This window comes from Quercus lobata, chromosome 2 (assembly GCF_001633185.2).
Source record: "Quercus lobata isolate SW786 chromosome 2, ValleyOak3.0 Primary Assembly, whole genome shotgun sequence".
Lineage (NCBI taxonomy): Eukaryota > Viridiplantae > Streptophyta > Magnoliopsida > Fagales > Fagaceae > Quercus > Quercus lobata.
In genome coordinates, this window is record NC_044905.1 from 21,546,213 (window position 1) to 21,567,705 (window position 21,493).

At 33.5% G+C, this 21,493-nt stretch overlaps 2 protein-coding genes across 5 annotated transcripts; both read left to right on the plus strand.

The window, feature by feature from the left end:
- Nucleotides 1-579: 579 nt before the first annotated feature.
- LOC115974939 (auxin-responsive protein IAA29) lies at nt 580-2,604 on the plus strand. Its single transcript, XM_031095523.1, has 4 exons — nt 580-1,046; nt 1,403-1,662; nt 1,752-1,842; nt 2,300-2,604. Exons 1-4 carry the CDS (start codon nt 757-759, stop codon nt 2,349-2,351), a joined length of 693 nt encoding a protein of 230 aa, XP_030951383.1. The 5' UTR covers nt 580-756; the 3' UTR covers nt 2,352-2,604.
- Nucleotides 2,605-12,049: 9,445 nt separating this feature from the next.
- LOC115974937 (protein TOPLESS) lies at nt 12,050-21,192 on the plus strand. Of its 4 annotated transcripts, none has more exons than XM_031095520.1 (19): nt 12,050-12,128; nt 12,387-12,477; nt 13,428-13,607; nt 14,192-14,305; nt 14,396-14,588; nt 14,825-14,889; nt 14,995-15,174; nt 15,633-15,674; nt 15,792-15,950; nt 16,046-16,214; nt 16,305-16,373; nt 16,563-16,694; nt 18,235-18,345; nt 18,420-18,590; nt 18,761-18,820; nt 18,899-18,994; nt 20,122-20,307; nt 20,386-20,552; nt 20,632-21,192. In XM_031095520.1, the coding sequence occupies exons 2-19, from the start codon at nt 12,389-12,391 to the stop codon at nt 20,816-20,818; spliced, it is 2,370 nt and encodes a 789-aa protein (XP_030951380.1). In that variant the 5' UTR covers nt 12,050-12,128; nt 12,387-12,388; the 3' UTR covers nt 20,819-21,192. The 4 variants fall into 4 exon arrangements, with proteins under 4 accessions (XP_030951380.1, XP_030951377.1, XP_030951379.1 ...); XM_031095517.1 differs by having other exon boundaries at nt 12,051-12,128; nt 18,701-18,820; XM_031095519.1 differs by having other exon boundaries at nt 12,052-12,128; nt 18,701-18,820; nt 20,635-21,174.
- The last annotated feature ends 301 nt before the right edge of the window (nt 21,193-21,493 follow it).

Sequence of the window (21,493 nt, forward strand, 5' to 3'; positions counted from 1 at the left end):
TTAACATGTTGTTGAGACATGATCATCAAAGAACAAAGTCATGTTGCAAGAGCTGCAATGCCGGCAATGCTAACTCCAAATATGGTTAAGTCAGGGTTTTCTCTTATTATAAGAATGAAAATACCCATCATTTTAATTTCATCATCAATTCACTAATCAAACATAAGTAATTTTATAGAAGTGTAAAATTGGCTCTTGTTTAAATTATCACAAGAATGAGTCTCTTTTCAGGTAGACTTGAAACTTACTCTTTATCTTACTCCTTATTCTAATTTACTTTTAACAAAACAATGTGAAAGATATAACACTCCCTAATGGCGACATTTTACTAAGAATGATACATTCTACTTCTAAAGAAATGATTAAATCTAAGATCACCATTCTCAGCCAAAAAAAGAAAAAAAAGAAAAGAAAAGAAAAAAAAGAGAAGGCTTAGGTTGGTGAGTGAGGGGGCAGAGAAGGTTAAAAGTTAAAAAACTAAAAGAGAGAACCTGGGCTAGGTGGTCTTGGCACATTGGTGCACCCTTCACCCCATGTCTATATCACTGCTAGTATTTTAGCCGACCCAACTTCCTTGCTGTCACCAACTTCCTATCTTCGAGAAGACAATGGTCATTTTCATCCCTCTCTCTTTCTCTCACACGCGCACATATAAATACTTCACAATCACAATCAGGACCTGCATTCATCTTATATAGCTTTCCTTTATATATTTTGGCTTTGAGTTTGACATTGTTTTCTCTGCTGCTATATCAAATGGAGCTCCAACTTGCCCTCGCACTTCCAGTTCACAGTTCAGTAAAAGGGTTCGACCTAAATGATGGTGGTATTGAATCAAAAGAACCGGTGGCCTCGCAACTATGGAGCTATGGTGGTTCTTTGGAAAGCAAAAAATGCCTTAAAAACAAACGTAGTTCTGAGGAGGCCTTTGGAAAGATGGGTGGAGGAGTGCCACAAATATTCCCCCTAATGGTTTGGAGTGGCCAGCCCAATGAGGAAGATGATCGGAAAGGACAAAACAGGAAAACTTCTTCCATTGTTAACAAGTAAGTTGAAGTTTATTGCATTAGATTTATACACGCACACATGAAACTCTAAGCCTACACAAATTTTGAAATACATTCTTCATAGGTGAAAATTTGATAGATAAAAGATATATTTAATTTAAATAGTTCAATGGCATAACATGCTCTTCTTTATTAGTCGAATCAAGATTTGAATTCTCCTCCCCCATTGTCGGAACTATTGAATTACCAAAAAAAAAAATCTAGCCTAGCTACTTAATGGCACCCAACAAATATAACCTATAGCCTAATTAGTTTGCTCCATCTATCAGATGATTTAGATTTAGAAAGGTCCAAATCTACAATATCAATTAATTTACATTTGTTTCAAATAACAGGAATGAAGTGGAAGAAAATCATGTTGTGGGGTGGCCACCCATCAAATCATGGATGAAGAAACAGCTCCATCAGCAGCAGCAGCAGCAGCATCAAGGTGGGCGGGTCAAGAATGATGGGGTGGCTGAGAGAAGTGGTGGACGAAACTCTTTGTATGTCAAGGTCAAGATGGAGGGGCAAGCAATAGCAAGAAAGATTGATCTAAGGCTCTTTCACTCTTATCAGGCACTTACCAACACCTTGATCAGCATGTTTGAAAAAGGTAAGCGAGAGAACTTTAAAAGTCTCAAAGCAAGGTCTAGTGGGCGTTGGGTTAGTTTGGTTCTGATTTGGGATTTGACCATGGTGCAGAGCAAAAATTTGACAAAAATGGCGTAAACTACACACTCACCTATCAAGACAAAGAAGGGGATTGGCTGCTTGCAGGAGACGTTCCTTGGCAGTATGTATTTTTCCACACCTATTGTTTTCATTCGGGGTTAATTAAATTCCTCTTCCTATCGAAACTATCTAATTAAGGAAAAAAAAATTGTTCATTTACTTAAAATAGGTACAAATATAGTTATGTTTAAAAAATTCAAGTTTAGTTTTATAGTATGCGTTTGGATTAACTTTTTGCTGATTTGCTAAGGTGGATAAAAGTATAGTTTATATTAAAAAAATATTTTAAAACTATAAATAACCAAATTAACTAATAATTTTAAAAAAATCATCCAAACACGCAATTGTTAATTAGTTTGCTCGTATTACTTTTAAAGAACCAATGCTACCACTAATTTAGTGTTTTTTTTTTTTTCATTTATTTATTAAAAAAATTGACAAGGTTCAACTGAATTAAAAAAATAAATAAATAAATACCCACCGTATTAACACTAGATGTGAAAATGATGGTTTTGCAGAACCTTCATTGAGTCCGTGCAGCGTTTGGGGATACTAAGGAATGGCGGATGAGCTAGATTATAACAATATTGTTTCTATCATGAGCTTGATTTTCGTTATGTATTGGTTTAGCAAAAGCATATGGAGTTCCTGTGATAAGTAAATGTAAAAACAATTATTAAGTGTTTAGTAGAGTTTAGGCTATCCAAAGAAGAAAAGCCAAGAGAAGAACAATTGTTTAATTACTAGCCATTTGTATTGTTTGTATTTCATGTAATAGAAAGAAAACCAAGTGATATGGATATATATTTTTTTTTAAATTTTATTCTTAAGTTTCAACTATATTTTATAATCTAAAAAAGAATTAGAGTGATTATGAAGTGTGGTGGGTAAAATTTAGTTCAACAAAATAAATTTCTATATTGATAGAAACCGCATATAGGGTCCAATACTTGGAAAAATTATACATCCCTACGGGAGGAGTCCTCTCTCTTAGGAGTGAATAATTTCTCCAAAACTTGGCCTATAGGAGTATTTACAAGAGAATGAATATTGAGATTCCCAATTGTCCCACGCCAAAATCGAATGAAGTACTCACGATACTCTACTCTTATTGAATCAAAGTAATAGACTGAATACATTGGAATGCTCCAAAACCCGATGAGATGGGTTATTCTCCTTATGTTCTTTGTTTTTTCTATTATAAACTGCTATCTCTTTTTCTTTTTCCTTTTTGTTTTTTTCCCTTTTTGTTTTTTTCCCCCCTAGTATGATCCCCAATCCATTTGTGATAGCTAGGGGCATTTATAGGGATCCTTGGAGCCCAACTCCCCATAAACAAGGGATGGAGTGGAGGCTTTGGTCTAATCCTTCTTGCCTTCCTTTGTCAGGCTAAAGGGGTTAGTTAAGGCTAACCCTATTTCCCTTACTATGTAGAGTAGCCATTCAACATTTATTGCATGGAGGTTGTTGGTAGGTGGTAGCAATTAATGTGAAGGTGACTATTAGCTTCTTAGGAATTGTTAGGACATATGTGGAACTTATTAGAACATATGTAATTGTAAATTGGCTAATCTTTTGATAAAATGCACTTTACTTATAATTTGGTAGATCTAGGATGAGTTTAGTACTTCAAGAAATATGTTGTTCAAGCCAAGTATTAAAGTCATGAAGATTGGACTAAGAAACAAGTGAAGAAAAACTATTCGTTAAAGTTCGACAGAAGCTCGACAGATTCATATCTATTGAGGTTTAATGAAGAAAGCTTGATAGATTCTTGATAGAAATATCTATCGAGATCTACGAAATCAGAATTTCTAGATCTGATTTTCGGCTTATGCTGACATGTATGTGTAGGGTTTTTTTTTTTTTTTTTTTTTTTTTTTTTTTTTTTTTTCAACCCTAGACATATATAAGGCCTATTTTAAAGGCCATCACATAAGAAAAATACAGGGAGAACATATGCAAAAAGTGACCAAGTGCCTTATTCTCTCTACAAGAAGTTATTGTGTCTTTTGCGCCTTAAGGTTTTGTAACTAAGTACTTCTTGATCTTCATTATTGATGAAGTGAAGAACTTTGTAGCCAACAACATCTTTAAGTTGCTGGAGTTAGTCACGTACTGGGAATTGTGCACCATTGGTTAGTCATGTATTGGGATCCGTACAAAAGGGTGGTGTTCATATATTAAAAAGTTCAGAAGTTCTGAAGTGGTAGAAGGTTTCTGCTGTAAGTTCATATATGGGGATTGTAGAGTCTAGGGACAAAAGTTTTGTACTAAATCTGAAACTTTGCTTTATTATAGTGGATTGCTTTTCGGGAAGGTTTCCCCCCAGGTTTTTTACTGTGAAACTAGTTTTTTTCATTGGTTTTCTTGGGTCATCATATCTTGTATTATTTACTATTCCGCTGTGCATGATATTGACATGATATTGATATCAGTTTGTTTTAACAAGGTTTATTCATAATAAATCTAATTAACAACTTGGGTTTAAAACTTGTTAATTCTATCAACCGAGGTCTAAATTTCCTAACTGGAATGTTGATTGAGAACTAAATATAGTGACAATCGCGAATACTTGCAATACCTTTTTATGTAGGAACCAACCTTCCTTCCTTGATTGATCCAATAGTGCCTCATTAACATGAAGATTGGATGATCACTTGATGTGTCATTTTCGCCCAATAATAAGGTCAAACATTATAGGCTCCTTGATTTTTCAGAATGATGATAAGCATATAAGCTTGCCCAAATGGGCCCTCTTGGAGAGGTGACGAAAATGGGCCTACACTTTGCAACTAACCCCTAACTCTTTGTCTTCCATAAGGAGGAGTGGGACTTGTTTGAAAAGGAAGGCCTTTCATGCTCCATGGTTTAGGGGTTTGATGTTATTCACTTATTTAAGATCATGATGTTTTGTGATTCATGGGAGTAGCAATTGTTAGTCTCACATCTCGTCTAGATGTCATTTCGTGAGATAAGAGGCCGAACTAGTCAAATTTCTTCATGACATGTGCTGCCATGATGGCTCACTTCTAGCTAGTTGATCTCCCAATTGTTAGTTTGAGATAATATTTCCTATAAATTCTCCCTCACTTTTAGTGCCCTACTTCTCGTATTCTACTCCTAAGGCTTGTTATTGCTCCCAACCAAGGTCATTTGTCTCCTTGAGATCTTATTGTTATTCATCAAATTCCATAGTTCTTTCTTTTTTTTTTTTTTAGATTGCTTTAAGTTTGGTAGGTTCTTTGAATTAGTAAACACATAGGGGTGTTTGGCTAAGTTTAGTATTTCTAATGATGTCCACCTTCAACATTTGACCAATGCTGATCTTTTGTAGACATAGGGAGATAAGGATATCATCCCTTTAGTTGCCTTTGAGGAAGGAGGGCTTACGATCCCATTTGGTCCCCTGTTAGTTTCATACCTTAAATTCTTTAGGTTATGCCGAATTTAGTTATGCCGATTTGTTTTTAGGGTAGTAATCGGTATGGCCAAGCTGAATAAGCTATTAGGAGTGAACCTAATGATTCATTGTATTAATTGGATTTAATCTTATCAAAATTCAAGAAAAATCATCTATTATCTAAGATCTCGTAGGTAGGGTTGCAAATTAGTGAGTGCATTTGTTGAACTCCAGGGAAGGGACTGGATAATGATAAACTATTGTGTCCAACATCTAGTACTTCTACTCAAACCCCTACCCAACCTCTAAAGGGATCCCATGTATAAGAATTCCTTGTCATCTTGTGCTTTTCTTCTTCTGTTAGGATGATTTAGTCAATTAGAAACTTTTTATTCTCTTCTTTATGTAAATTATGAATTTAAAAAACCGAACCAAGAGCTAATCAATATGAAGGATCTCAAGTACGTTCCTAACATGACATGCTTTGTAGAATGAGAGGGTCACATTAGGGCTGGCCCCATTATTTTGAGCTATTCTCCTATATGCAATACTTATTTGAAATCTAGTTGGGTATGAGATTCATGCAAGGCCTAAATCAACATTCTTCGGCCTGAATCTTCTGTAGTTCCCTCACATGTATAAGTCCATTCAAGGTTTGTTCTCATTGAACCTCACCCTAAACAAGTCATAGTCCTTTTATCCTCTAGATTTAAGGGAGAAGTAAGCTGTGAAAGCACATCACTCACCATTGCTTGACATCCACTAATTCCTCCAAATTCTTGTAGTGTGCTCCTGAAGCAATGTTGATCCATAAGAAAAAGTTTAGGGATCAAAGGTGTGATAGGCCCATAGTTGTTTTCCTATACTCAAAATCCTAGCAGGGTCGACCTAGACATTTTGGGGTTTAGGGCAGCAACTAGAATGTGGCATTTTTTTATATATTTATGTATTAATTAAATTAATATTTATTTAATATTTTTATATCATAACATATTTTCATTTAAAATCTATTTTTCTTCCCTTTTGAGATGCAAATTGATTAATTTAAAGTTTTTATTCAAGTTCTTCTAACGTCTCTTTTTCAACTGCACATGTATAATGTTTTACTTCATTTTTTCTTTTAGTATTAGATTTTCCTTTTTCTTTTAGTTACACATTTTTGTTTTTGAATTGAAGTTTTTATTTATTTTTCTTTTGTCTTTTTTGCTTTAGTCTTAGTGTAGTATGTGATACTATAGTACAATAGTAACTACTAATATACAACAAAATGCATCTTATTCTACCAAAACAAAATGTATCCTATAACAAAATAATAATAAAATGCAACATTTAAAAAAAAAGAAAAGCCAAAACTCCACAAGGCCCATAAGTAAGCCCATAACCACAAGTCTTAATAGCAAGTCCACCCACAAGAGATTTATAAGATGGGAAAAAAAAAAAATCATGCATCACTGCATTGGAGGAAGGAAAACTCAAAAAAAAAAAGAAAAGAAAAGAAAAAGAAAAGAAGAAATGATACCTTAGGTTCTCTACCATGAGTGTGAGCAATAGATCTTATCAAAGGAGAAGTGGAGCCACTTGATAGAGGCAAAGAGCAGGAGTGAAAGAGATAAATGGTATGGGTAAAATTTTGGATTTTTGGATTTTTTATGTGTTTATTTGTGATTGATTTTAGAGTAATATTTTTAGACTGGATTTGTATTTTATCTGGTTGTTAATTTTGGTTTGTCTAGAGGTTAATGATATTACTTTTGGGACAATTGATTTTGTTTAGACCAAAGAATTTTCTTCTTGTGATGTTATTTTTGGGACAATTGATTTTGTTTAGACCAAAGAATTTTCTTCTTGTTCTTGGGTCAAAAGGATGTAGTAGTTTTTTTTGGAGTTTCATCTAGAACCAAAATTTTTTTTTTCTACTACCCCTTTTTTTCCAAAATTTTGGGGCCTCACTTTCACTTGGGGTCCTTAAGTAATGACCTAATTAGCCTAGTGGAAGGGCCAACCCTGAGTCCCAGCCTTGCTCAAGCTCAGCTAGCCAACGAGTGAAAGAAGAAAATGTAGTCCAAGAAGAGGCCTAGATAAGAACTTGAGGGCTCTCAAGTGGATCTGCTACAGTCTACAAGGTCCACTCATTTGAGAAATCCTCAAATTTGATTTGATAACCTAAACAATCTTTCTGAGCACCAATCAAAGAGGAATATGGCTGAGGCCAATTCAAGTATGGTAGCCAAGGGTGCAAATCCTGAGGATATCATGGCTAAGGGCATCTCCTACACATATAACTTTTTGATAAGGGGAGATCCTTTATTGCCAGATGAGTAAGTGGTCTAATATCAGGAAGACTAAGTAGAACATTCATGCCAACTTGTTGGGAATGGTCCTTCTTATTCCCAAGGATATGGAAGCATTGGAGAGGATTGCCTCCAACATGTTGCAAAATGTGAAGTAGAACCTAGCATTGGTAAGTCTCAATACGTAGCCCCCATTCATTCTCTTTTTCCCCCCTCTTCTCCTTCTTAGGATTTTCTTGTGCCTACTTCACAGTAGTGATATTCTTCCCTCTAATGCAAGTCTTCCAAATCACTTATAAATGTAAACCCCATGTTTCTTCAACCAAAGGCAAGCTCCTAACGACAAACTAGGCAAAATGAGGAAGCAGGGAGGCAAAACTAGGAATAGAAAGCCAAGCGTAAGAAGGTCAAAAGGAAAAGGAAAGACATTAAGTCGAGGCTATAGGTGGCAAAGCAACAGGTCCAATTGGTGTAGGAGTCACTCAAGTTCAAGTCCAAAAAGTTTAGGGTTTTTGAGGAGAGAGCCATGAAGGTTGGGCATGATCTTAAGGTGGGGATGAGACATGTGGAAAAGGAAAAGGTTAAGGCCCTTCAAAAGGCCTCTAACAAGGGATTTGAGGATGTTAAGACCTCATTACAGGGACAATTGAGAGGTACTTGCAATAAATATTACATTTAAGGATGAGAATTTGCCCTCAATCTTGCCTAAGTCCCTCTTATGCAAAGGGTCCAATGACTGGGTGTGGTGGACGTCCCATCATTGTTTTGTTGTTACTTAACAAATAGATTAGTATGTACAGAGTCAAAAGGAGATTGTTGGAAGGAATATTTTGAAAGTGGAATCAAATTTGGTGGAAAAATATAAAATGAAAAATCTCAAACTAAAGAGACAAATGAAATCAACCCCAAACTTGGTTCAAGAATGTAAAGTAATTTTTATTTATTGTTTATATTTAAAAAAAATATATAAGTCATACAAGGCTAACTCGACCTGTTAAAGATTGGATAAGTACCATTGGTTTTATAACTTATTTAGGTTGACTTGTTTATGACCTGAATTCAACCAAGTCAAATCATCGAACTCAAACTTGAATAACCCGACTGATTTGCCAAGTCTAGACGTATGGTTGATGTGAGAGACATGTCCCTCAAAAAAAGAGATTCGGGTATTTTTTGGGACACCTCTCTTTTTGGGTAAATGGTATGGAGTCGCCACTTATTTTTCTTTATACAAAAAAAAAAATACTAATTACAAAATACATGATTGAATAGTTCCATTCATTGATTGAATAAAAATTACATATCTGGAAAATTGAAAAGTTACATAACTTTGGGTCTTAGTTACAATCTACCAAATATTTACATGGTTTGTTGTCCTAGTTACATTCTACTCAAAACAAATGAAGACAAGGCTAGATCTACTAAACCAAAAACCTAAATCCGGAGGTTAGGTTATGAAATGGGAATGTGTTAGGCACCCATTCCACCCAGACAAAGTCTGGTTTTCTAGACTCTTGTGACCAACGTACTATGCTATGCATGTCATGCATAATATGTTGAACATGTGAATGAAAAATTAAATCACACAAATTTATATATGGATGAAATCTCTTTTTTTTTGTTAAAAAAAAATTAGATATGTTTTTATTGTTAAAAAAAAAGATTTTGATTTGTCAAAATATCAGATCTGCTTTGTAGTATGTAAAAAAAATGGTTTTTGATGATAAGAATTTAGATCTGTTTTGTTATATATTAAAAAAAAAAAGTGATTTTTGATGACAAAAATTCAAATATGTTTTGTTATATATTTTAAAAAAGATTTTCTAAGAAGAAAACTTCACTCATAATCTAAATTTATGCAATCATAAATTAAAATAAACACAAACACAGTAATACACAATCTCTTTCTTTATTTCAACAATTTGCATGTATTAAGATAATCAGATTTGAGAAAAATTTAGATCTGCATCTCATAAAGATGCAGATCTGTTTTTGTTTGAAAAAAATTCAGATCTACATCTAAGGAAAATGTAGATTTATTTTTATATTGAGAAAAAAATTCAAATCTACATCTTATAAAGATGCAGATCTGTTTTGTTTTAAGAAAAATTCAAATCTACATTTTATGAAGATGCAGATCTGTTTTGTTTTAAGAAAAATTCAGATCTACATCTTATAAAGATGCAAATCTTGTTTTGTTTTAAGAAAAATAATTGTTCACATGCAAATTTATTGACATTCAAGAAAAAGATTATAACAATCATATAGAAAATCTCATGCTTTAAACAAAAGGACAATTAACAATTCATAGATATTTGAAAAAGAAAGAGATATAATATGCATCATCACATCACAAGAGAAGGGTGAAGGAAACAACCTCTTACATGAGCACACTTTGTTCTTTCAAAGAAATTTGTTCAATTCTCTTTGAAACCTAAAAACCCTAATTTTGCAGCAACACTCAAAGAAAGGACTAGAAAATATGTGTGGTTTGAGAGTAAAAAACGTATGCCTCTCAGAGCGTAAAAAAAAAAGGTGCTGAATTATGAGGTTCAGTCTCTATTTATAGAGCTTAGATGACTCTAAAAAATAGGTACGGACGATTAGGGTTTGAATCCGGCCACATCCTTTTGCGAAAAGACTGAAAAGGGTGTGTATTATTGTCACTTGAAGGCCGTTGGGCCAAAGCCCAACCAAGGGAAATTCGGCACTTTTAGAGTGCCGTTCGGCACTCCAAAAGTGCTGAATTGGCTCTTGGAGGCCGAACAAGCTTTCATGTTTGGGTGCTATTTAGTTTCTCCTTTTAGGGTTTTTTGGCCGATCTTTGTACCTAGACGTGTTTTCAACCTCTGTTTTTGATTTTTTGTCTCTTCTGGATAATTCAGGCTTTTTTAAGAGTAATTATCTTGAAGATAAATACATTAAAATAAATCTTGATAAAGTTCAGATTATCCACAGTTTTATTGTTATCCAATCATCCCTTTTATTCCCATGCATACATCCCTATTTTAAACACTAATTATCAACTAATCACAAAATTATTTATTTAATTTTAATTGTTTAACCAATCAGAATTAATTTAAATTGATCATGTGTGGTCGATTCTATCTAGACACAATGCATGCTGACTGTGCAAACTTGATCATGCGATATCTTTCAATTTGATGGTTCGATTCGAAAATCGGAAACACCATTGTGACCTTTAGAATCTCAAAATCATTTTTATGATATGCAATTAATGAATTAATGCATGTAATGCAAAGGAAAAATGATGCAGGTGATGCAAGAATAAAATGATGCATGTGATGCAAGAATGACTATTTTTTGGGTACATGGATGGTCACTCCAGTCGTTTTTCTTGATTAAATCGTAGGTGCAAAATCAAGTGTCTATAGTAGAATGATAGGGCCAACACGATATTATTTAAGGCCTAAGGTGATAAATTTGTGTGGGGCCTTTTATTTTTAAATATTAATCAATAATGTTATTTAATGCTAACTAATCCAAAGTTTTTTTTTTTTTTTTGAGAAAGAATCCAAAGTTAATTTGATGAATCAATACTAAGTAAACAAATGTTAATTCAATATAGAGAATTAAATATAAATAGTTTAAACATAATATTAAAATATATTATTTTTGTTTACAAAAGGAGGTTTACTTTATCTAGAATATAAAACAATGCAGAATTAAGTAAAGTTGTGATCTAGTTTTCAATCTTATATTTGGGTGTTAAGAGAGAGATAGAGATTGTTTGAGTGCGGCTATATGAGAGATTAGGTGGCTAATGTTGACAATTTACATTGTAAGATATTTGTTTACAAAAATTAAAATCTTAAACTCTCAGGAAAAATTAATCATCATTAATGATTTAGCACATTTACAACTTTTTTTTCCCAAACTGTCTAAGGTTTCACTTGTGTTAAGTTTGTATTAATCTAATATTTTTTTAAGGTTTCACTTGTGTTCAATTTGTATTAATCTAGTATTTTTGGACGTCTTATTAGAGAGGAGAAAACAAAAATGATAAGCTTACAAATTGATGTGCAATGAATGTGATTGGTGAACTTCAACAACCTCATTAATTAATGTTTAGTTACTTCTTTTTCTTAATGATTAGTGATACCTTAGTTAATTGTATTTTGGCTTTTGTTAACAAGTGTCATCACACTTTCGTTAAAATCTATTTTGTCTTGCTATGTTGAAAAATAATAAAAGCAAATAAACATGAATTCGGTTAATAGATAACCTTAGGACATTTGTTAGTTAACCATTTTAAGAAAATTTTAATACCAATTTAATAAGAAATATAAAAGGGCATTAAATATTTTTTCTTTTTTCCTATAAAAACTTTTCTAAAATGGTACACTAATAAATGCAACTAAAACATCCGATAACTTTTCTGATAAACATATACTTCTTTAATTGTTCGGTCTTTCCACACTCGTTAACTGGACACTTATTTATGGTTGATCCTATTATTTACGACAAAATTATTGTTCGAGACTACCTAATTATTTTCACATTTAGCATCTTTTCCTCGTACAAGAATGACGTGTATTATGATAAGCAAATTGACTTATCAGAGGAGTAGAGACCACGCATCTTCGGTAGCTGAAGAACAGTCATTGTTTATAGCGAAGAGCGAAGACCACGGTACGGCTTCTTCGCGTCCTGCTTCGCATATTCTCTTTTCATTGTTTTCGGAAACAGCAAAACCTAGTCAAGTAAATTCCCACATCCTGTGTCTTTTCTCTGTTATCTGTCTTTCATTCCATTAATGTTGTTTTCAAAAATGTGGGTTTTTATGTATTTATATATTTTTTTACATGTGTTTCCAGAATTAGATCGATCTTGAGCTAATTCTGGAAAACCCTAATTTGACTTTCCTCTTTTTGTCTTTGTTGTACACAGAAATGGACATAGACAAGGATTCTTATACAAAACTCATAATCTTGATACTTCAGTTCCTTGACGAAGAGAATTACAAAGAGAGCCTTCACTTGTACGGTGATGTCCTTCTTTTCTTATGCATGTTTCTGGGCTTTGGCAATTGGAAGTACTTCTCTTGCTTTTGGAATTTAAAATAATAAAAAAAAAAAAAAAATTGCATTGATTTCAGTTTTCTGAAAGAAATATGAAAGTAATTTTGAAATATTAAGGTTAAACTAGGAGCACCCATTTGGTCTTGGACCCAATACCAAATAGTACATTATCTGTTTGAAATGTATTGTCATTTTACTTTCTTTTTTTTTTTTGGGTCTTCGAGCACTGACTATTCTTCTGAGTGCATGCAGTCCCCTTGACTCACACGCTATGTAATTACTGAGAGGAATCCCTTGGGGTTCGCCCCAAGATGCTAGCTAGGTGTTGTCATTTCAATTTTGGATATAATTTGAAAGTACTTATCCTGCTTTTGTAATGGAAGAATTGGGTTTTGTTTCTAGTTGTTGAAATCGAGAAATATGCTTCCAAATGCTAATCAAAACAGTTCCCTAATGTTATTTGTTTTGTGTAGCATATTGGGTTACATATACTGCTTTTGCAATACCAAAAAAGAAAAGAAAACATTGTTGTTTTTCTTGAAAGCTAGGGAAGTACTTAATCTTATATGCTAATCATTCAAGGTCCAATATTTACTATTCCTTTTGAGCTAGAAAAGGATAAATTAAATTCATAGTTACTTTAATGATTAGCATTTTGAAGGTTCTTTGCTTTCTTTAGAAAGTAAAATTGCATAAAATGTACTTCCTAAAAATTAGTACTGCCAAATATCAATACGAAAATGCCTAAATTCTTTGCATTTGTTATTCTGATTTGGAAAGTTTTTTTTTTGGAAGCAAAATTACAGTGGGTTAGCTTTTAAAACCAGGAAAAGTATTTCATTGATACAAATTTAATTGTTTAATATTTTTTAAAATGTTAATCAATGTATTTAAACCATTTATGAGGTAGATTGGAGCAAGAGTCAAAGATCTTCTTCAATGTGAATTATTTCGGGGAGACTATTGTCAATGGTGAATGGGAAAAAGCTGAGGAGTATCTTTCTTCATTTACAAAGCTAAATGATAATAGGTACTCAATGAAGTTGTTCTTTGAAATACGAAAGCAGAAATATTATGAAGCATCGGTCAGGTATAAGCTTCTTTACTGACAGAACTGAATGTTCAGTTTTCATCACCAAAATCTTTATTAGTATATTTTAAACTTTTCTTGCCATCTATTTGTTTGCTGAGGATTGGAGGACAATAAATGTAAAATAGAAATATATAAAAGTATGTCTTTTTTTGCTTCTGGGAAATCAAAAATCAACTTAGCTTAGACAAGTTGGAGCATTAGACAGGTAAATTGAGGATGAAGATTATAGAACAACAACAACAAACAAAGCCTTAGTCCCAAAATTTTGGGTTGGCAATCTAAGGATCATAATTGAAGAATTTTTTACAAATTGGGACTTATGTTGATAAATTTTATTAGGTCCGTTTTTGAAATTGAGGTAAAGAAAGGATAAAGAAGACAAAATTACATATTTACTTAAAATTTGCAGTGAGGCCTTAAGTATTTATGCAGCTTAGATAAGTTGGCTTTGTTATTTCAGAAAATTATACAGACAATGATAGATTTCAAAGTTTTTCCTCTTCTTTTCCAATCTACTTTTGAAAATTGAAAAAGCCAATGTGTTTTATTTTCTTATTGTATTTGGGCTTGGTTATATGCAGGAATGACCAAGCTGAGGATGTGAATGTTCTTTGGCCAGATTTGAAAGTCTTCTTGGATTTTCAAGATGAAAACTATGAAGAATTAGCTGACCTTATTGATTTAAAAAATTTCAGGCATGAAAAAATACTATTGCACATTTTGGTGCTCAACAAAATTTTCATGTATTGAAATTTCTCAGATTTAAATGGCAAATTTACCTGCAGGGACAATGAGCATCTATCCCGGAATGTGAACAAGGAATCTGCAAGAGCCATATCATGGGGTGATCTGAAATCATTAGTAGAGCAAAATCCTACTTTGCAAGATAAACTTATATTCCCCCGATTGAATCAATCAGGACTTTTGTCAATAATAACACTCATTTGTCCCAATCCAGGAAAGAAAACAAGTATAAAAGTAATAAACTCTCTGTTCTTTTTTTTCCCCCTTTCATTTATGTTTCATTTTGATTTGATTGCTGTGAAGATTAGTTCCATCACTTTTTTTAGAAAATTTAATTTCTTATATGAACTTTGTCTTTGTAATTGATCTACCAATATTTTTCTAACTTGTTTTTTGGTGGGTAGATTCTTAAGCTGAATACATCATTTTAGAGAGCTTCTAATTTTGATATGCACATAATTTATATGCAGGAAGAACTTATTTACTTGATACTTCAGTTTCTTGATGAAGAAAATTTGAAGGGGACATGTCACAAGTATGCTGTGTTCCCCCCCCCACCCCCTTTTTTTTATCTGTTTTGAGTAATGAGCAAGCTATTGCTTAATTATTTTAAGATTAACTTAATTTTCATTTCATGAAGATTGGAGCAAGAAAGTAAGATCTTCTTCAATATGAATTATTTTGGGGAGTTTGTGATTAGTGGTGAATGGGATAAGGCAGTTAAGTACCTCTCCGCATTCACAATGCCAGATGATAACCAGCACTCAGCAAAAATTTTCTTCACGTTGGAGAAGCAGAAGTACCTAGCAAACTTAGGCAGGTGGGTTTTAGATTTCTATATATGGGTTTTTGCTTTTATTTGGCTGTAAATTTTTTAAGTTTATTCTTTAACAAATGGGATAAGGCCATCTACCAATCACCTCTCCCAAAGCCTGCAAAATTGGGAGTTTTATGCCCTCAATATGACATTTTTTTTTTTTTACTTCAACTGGAAAACAAAACAATAAGGAAGAGAAACAAGATATTATCAAACGCGTTTTATTAATTATATTCATTTTAAAAAAAGGGGGGGGGGGGGGAGGGAAGCAAGAATAATTGTGTAGCCAGTCTTGAATAATTATGAGAATAAAAACAAGTTGAGTTCCATTCTTGAGAATCGCAATAATAAAAGGTATGAGAAAATCAATTTTCTAACCTCATCTTTCTTTTTGATACTTATTTTGGTAACTAGAAAAAGTCTTTATTATCTTTTCCTTGAATGGGGGTGCGTGTTTGCAGGAATGATCAAGTCCAAGCCATCAAAATACTTCCGAATGATTTGTAGGTTTTCTCTGGTTTCTACAATAGGCTTTTGCTTTTGAAAACTCTAGGCATGAATGAAATTTTGCTAATCAATCATTTGTATTTCTTGGAATTTGTCGGAAATTTTTCCTGCAGACAGGATAATTTTCTATACGAGTACATGGATGCTGCATCTTTGAGGGCTAATTTGCGTGATGTTCTCAAAGAATCAGTTAAGAGCAATCCCATTTTGCAAGATAAACTCAAGTTTCCCGCTATGGATAAATCAAGACTTTTAACAATATTAAAAAAGATGTAAGCCAAAGATATGATCTTATCTGCTAGTATTTTACTGCCACATGGCTGCTGAGATTTTTTGTTCTTTGGGAATCGATATATGTATGCTGCAGTATGGACTGGTGGATTCCACATTGTGCCAACTCAACGACTGATCTTTATAAAAGGAACATTTCCCTGGTTAACATTCCAAAAGTACCTTACCTTTGTCGTGAGCCAATGATTGTTGTTAATTCACACTGTCAAGAAGCAAGTGCACTGCCTGGACCAAACGGTCTTGTGGTAAGGATATCTATTTATGATGTGATATTTACATGAACCTTGTGTTGTTGATAATTCATCTTTGTTGTTTATATCTTAAATTTATTTTAGTTTCATGATAGCAGCTGCTGCAATGATGTAAGTCTTCAAGCTGGTATGAAATCATCAGAGAAATATGGGGTAAGTTTGAAGAAACTTCTACCAATCAGGAAGCATGGCAATTATCAGTACCAAGTGGTCATGGGATTAGTTAATATTTATACATTAGTTTTTTTGTTTTTTTTTCCTTTCTTGCTTAAAAGAAAATAAATAAATTCAATAACTCACACAATTAGTAACTAATGGTCTTCTTTTTCCAATTTTTTTTAGTCTAGAGATAATGCCTACTTGGCAGATGCAAATTCTGGAGTTTATGGGAAATCAACAGAGAAGCTAGCAGAGATTAATGACCCGTCTGAATGCCAGACACTGGTGCTTCCTGATACTTCCTTGACTGGAGGGGTATGGGATTATTTTGGCTCAAGCCTTCTAAAGTTTACTCAATTTTTCTTCTTCTTCTTCTTTTTTTTTTGGGGGGGGGGGGGGGTTGGGAAAGTTTTCTCGATCTAATGCATTGCTTTTTTTCTTTTTTCCCTATCCTGGGTCGTGTTACCAGTTTTGTGCTCTTTTTATGTTTTGATGATTTTGAGAAAAAGGCTCTACTACTAGAATGCAGTGGAAAATAATGGAGCCCTAAATTATTAACTAATAGGATACTTATCTGTAATCTGCATCTCTTTTTTCTTTTCTTTTTTGGAGGTTTATAGAAAGAATATAATATGTTGCATATGTCTTTCAAAACATATTGTTTGTGGAAACAGAAAATCGTTCCCTAGTGTTTCATCCTCCTAAAAGTGAACCATATCCAAAGCAGTATACCATGACCATATCCTTCCAGCTCCTTTTTGTTAGCTTTTCTTCATTTGCTGATCCGTCACTTCCAATGCAATCTAAATCAACTCCTTTTAGCAATATCATCAATGTTTCTCTTTCTATGTATGAGTAAATTTTTATTTTTTATTTTTTATAAGTAATGAAACTTTATTGATATTAGAATATAGTCACCCAAGTATACAAGATGTATACAAATGGGGACAATACAATCAGGCACACATTTTTCTATGTGTGAACATGCAGATTGGTAAAGTTGTACTTGTCAATATTCCTACTCATCCATCTCCGCTCCTCATATCGACTCTTTTTATTATAGGTAAGAAGAATTTTATTGAAATGAGACTACTTCATGGAAAATACACGAAATAGCCTAAACGGAAAAAATATCAACATATGAATTGGCCCTATGTAAGATTGATCAAAATTACAATCTATAAGACCCGAAGCAAAGGACCACTCATAAAGAGAACTAATGAAGGATGCTAGCAATTGTGTTGATGTACACTCCTCATGTTGTACTCATCTTATTACCATTATGTATCTTGGTTCCCAAACCTTTTGCTTTAAATCCATTGCTGGATTGATCTTATTTATAGGAAGTTTTCCCTTTTGTCTAGCAGGAATAACATGTTATATTGTTAATTCATGGACTATATCCCTATGTTAGCTATTAGGCGGATGAGTGAGCAATCTAAATAAATTTATCCTAATTTAGTTTTCTCAGTGATGTGATTTCTTTTCTATTCTCTCTCCTTTGCTCAACCCCCACATTCCCCCCCCCCCCCCCACATGCAGGTGGCCCCATATTCCATTTCAAATGCAGCATTGCCATGGTAGTAAACTAAATATGGCTTAATCAAATTTATGTTGAGCATTTCATAATTTTTTTTTTTTTTTCCTTTTAATGAAGCTTGCAATTAGAGAATGGACTTGAACAGCTTTGATATACTAAGTCCATTTATTTTCTCCAATTTGAATGAAATATGTTGGAAAAGCATCATGATAAGTTGTTCTTGACGCAGTATTTGATATTTGTATTCAGTTTCCCATGCTTTTTGTATGGTCACTCTTTTCTTTGGACCTCAACCGATTCTATTAACCATATTAGGTTACTAGGTTGATGTATTCATGTTCCGGGGATTTCATATTGGCATTAACACAAAATGCTACACATAAACTCTGGAGGTGGTATTGTGATGATCAGCACTCCTCAAGCAAGGTACTCCCATGCTATGTCATGAGTCTTTTATTTCCAGTACTTCTGGCCAATTTTCATGTGCCTTTCTCCTTCAGGCAAGTGCCAATGTTGAACCGCAATTATATCAACCTTCAAGCGGACTAATAATGACCAATGAGATTGGAACACAACCAGAAAACGCTCTTTCATGCTTTTCCTTAAAAGATCCTTATCTTTTTTCAGCATCAGGAGGGAAGATCTCCATATTCAATTTGGAGACATTTGAGGTAAATGACAAAAATATATGCAATTTATGTTCCTGTGTCATTTGTGTGAAATTATTTACATTTTCTGGTGGCATCATTTCTACTTTCTTTTTCCTTTTTATTGATTGCAGAGACTTTCAACATTTGGATCCCCACCTCCTTCAACTACATATTTTACTTTCCTTATGCAGAATATCTTCGCCATTGGCTTAGATGACTCAATCTTAATTCGCTGCTTTGACTCCAAAAAGGTTATTATTTGCCAGATGTTTTCTCTCTTTAATTATCTTTGTTGAAATCTAGGCTATAGTGATGCTTCATGTGTTCAGACTATAGCCCACCTCAAAGGCCATCAGAAGAGAATAACATGCCTTGCCTTTTCTCAAAATCTAAATGTGCTTGTATCATCGGGAGCTGATGCACAGGTAAGTTGTTAATATGTGTACGCTTGTCTTTGTCTTTGACAACCAAAGTTGTTATTTCTGGGTGTTTGGTTTCAATGTTTTTGCATCATTTTGTGGCCTTCCCATCCACTACAAAGTGATATTTTGTCCTGACAGTGAAAACTTTGTGTTACTGATTTTATTTCTTGTGGGCTCTCATTGTTCTTCTCTTTTATGCTTTAAAAATGGTCTGTCTTGTGCAGATTATATCTTGCATGGAATTCACTACTTTGACCTTTAATTTGGACTGTATTTAATTGCTTTTTTTTTTTTTTTTTTTTTGGGGCTACGTGTAATCAAACAAATGGTTTGGTTCAGTGGTTTGCACTGAGCCCCTAACAGCACAACGAAAGTGTGAGTCCATTATTAGTACACAAGTAAGGTTCAAGCTTGGTGCTAGCCATGTTACTATTTTGGGTTAACTTGGCTCCAAAATGAGCTCAGCTGGGTCATGGGAACTGTCCATGGTTCAATGACTCACTGGTTCAGTTGGTAGGTCAAGCAATCCAAGGTGGGCTTTGACCAAAATGGTCAAGAGAGTTGAAGGGGATTGGAATAAAGATTGGTAAAATATTTAACATGTTTGACCAGCCATTTTGAACTGGGTTTTACTCCCTTTGTTCAAATTGTTAGTCATCTACTCCATCTTTGCAAAGTAATTATATATAATTGTGATAGATTTTCTAACTTACCAGTTCACTTTATTCAAAAAGTCAATCTCTCTGTTTCATTAAGAGTTCAAATAAAGGAGGATAGTTTTGGAACTTGCATCTTTTTTATTTGAATGACAATGCATTAAATGATATTCCCCTTAAAAAGTTGGATTTTCTTAACAGGGCCAACAATAAGGGATGGAGGGAGTAAAACATATCTTGGAATAATTTCATCTGCTTATAACCTTAAATTTATCATTAGATTGCAGAGTCTGCCATAAGCTATAGTGGCCTTATTTGAAACTTGAATGTCAGAATGTGCTTTAGTCTCTCTCTGCAACTAGAAAAGATGTTGAAGTCTCACTCATAATCCATTACTGTGTTGGCTTCTCAAGTTTGTTTGGTCATTAAATTATCTTAACTATAAGTGATATGGTCAACTCTATTGTTTTCCAGCTGTGTGTTTGGAGCACAAATGGATGGGAAAAGCTGGCAAGTAAGTTTTTGCTGAGTAAAGGGGAAATGCTAGAGTGCCCTGTGGTAAATCACATTGAGTTTCACCAAGATCAAATTCACCTACTAGCTGTCCATGAAAGGAACATACACATATACGAAGCACCAACACTAAATCACTCTATGCAGGTGCCTTGGTTGCCCTTCTTTCTTTCTTTTTTGGTATTACTATTTTAAAGAGCTAGATGAAACTTAATTTTATTACAGTGGGTCCCACAAGAATCAGATCTTCCAATCACATATGCAACGTACTCATGTGATGGTCAGTCAATATTTGTTAGCTTCAAAAATGGGTGCATAAAAGTTCTTGTCGCAGCAACACTTTATCTAAGATGCCGGATTAATGTTACTGCGTATATACCACCAGGTCTCAGGTAAATTCTCTGATAATAATATATTGATTAATTAATTTGCTCATTACGTCTAATCTACTGATCAAATAAAATTGTTTAGCAGTTCGGAGGTCTATCCTATTGTTATTGCAGCTCACCCATTTCTACCCAATAATATTGCTCTAGGGCTTACTGATGGTAGAGTCCATGTTCTTGAGCCCCTAGAATCCGAAGGAGAATGGGGAATATCACCTCAACCGAAAGATGGTGAGGGGCTTAGTACTGCCTCTTGTTCAGCAGTTTTGTAGTAACTATCAAACAACAAAATTTTTGGTTGTTTTTGATTGTTTGCATATCTAACACTTAGCCTATCCTCACTAAATAGGAATCCCCTAGGCTTTAGAAACTGACATATGTGATTCATAGAATGCCAAAATGGCATTTTCATTGTTTCATTGCAAAGAGATGGCAAACCCATTCGACCATGCCAACCATATTCCTTTGGGGTATAAGCATCTTTTGATTTTTATTCGTTGTAGTTGTAATTCCTCAAAGATGTATATAAAACATGCAAATAGGAGAGGGAGATGGGTGAGGATTTGCAGCTCATGTATATCATTATTGAGTTGGATACTCTATTTTATTCCAAATTTTTATTGGTCAACTGGTGATTAGTGCATTATCTTTTGCTCCTAATTTAACAATGTACATTATCTCTTCTCTGTATATAATTGGAATAGGACTCTTGGTGTCCACATTTCACTATTTCCAAAATTATCCCTACTATTAATTCAAATTGATTTTCTCAAAAACACAAACTAATGATAAATAAAAAAAGTATTTTGACAAATGGTTAAAAGACATTCGAATTAAATAAAAAGATAAGAGATAAAATATTTAAACTGAAAAAATAAAAAAGTATTTTGACAAATGGTTAAAAGACAAATTCGAATTAAATAAAAAGATAAGAGATAAAATATTTA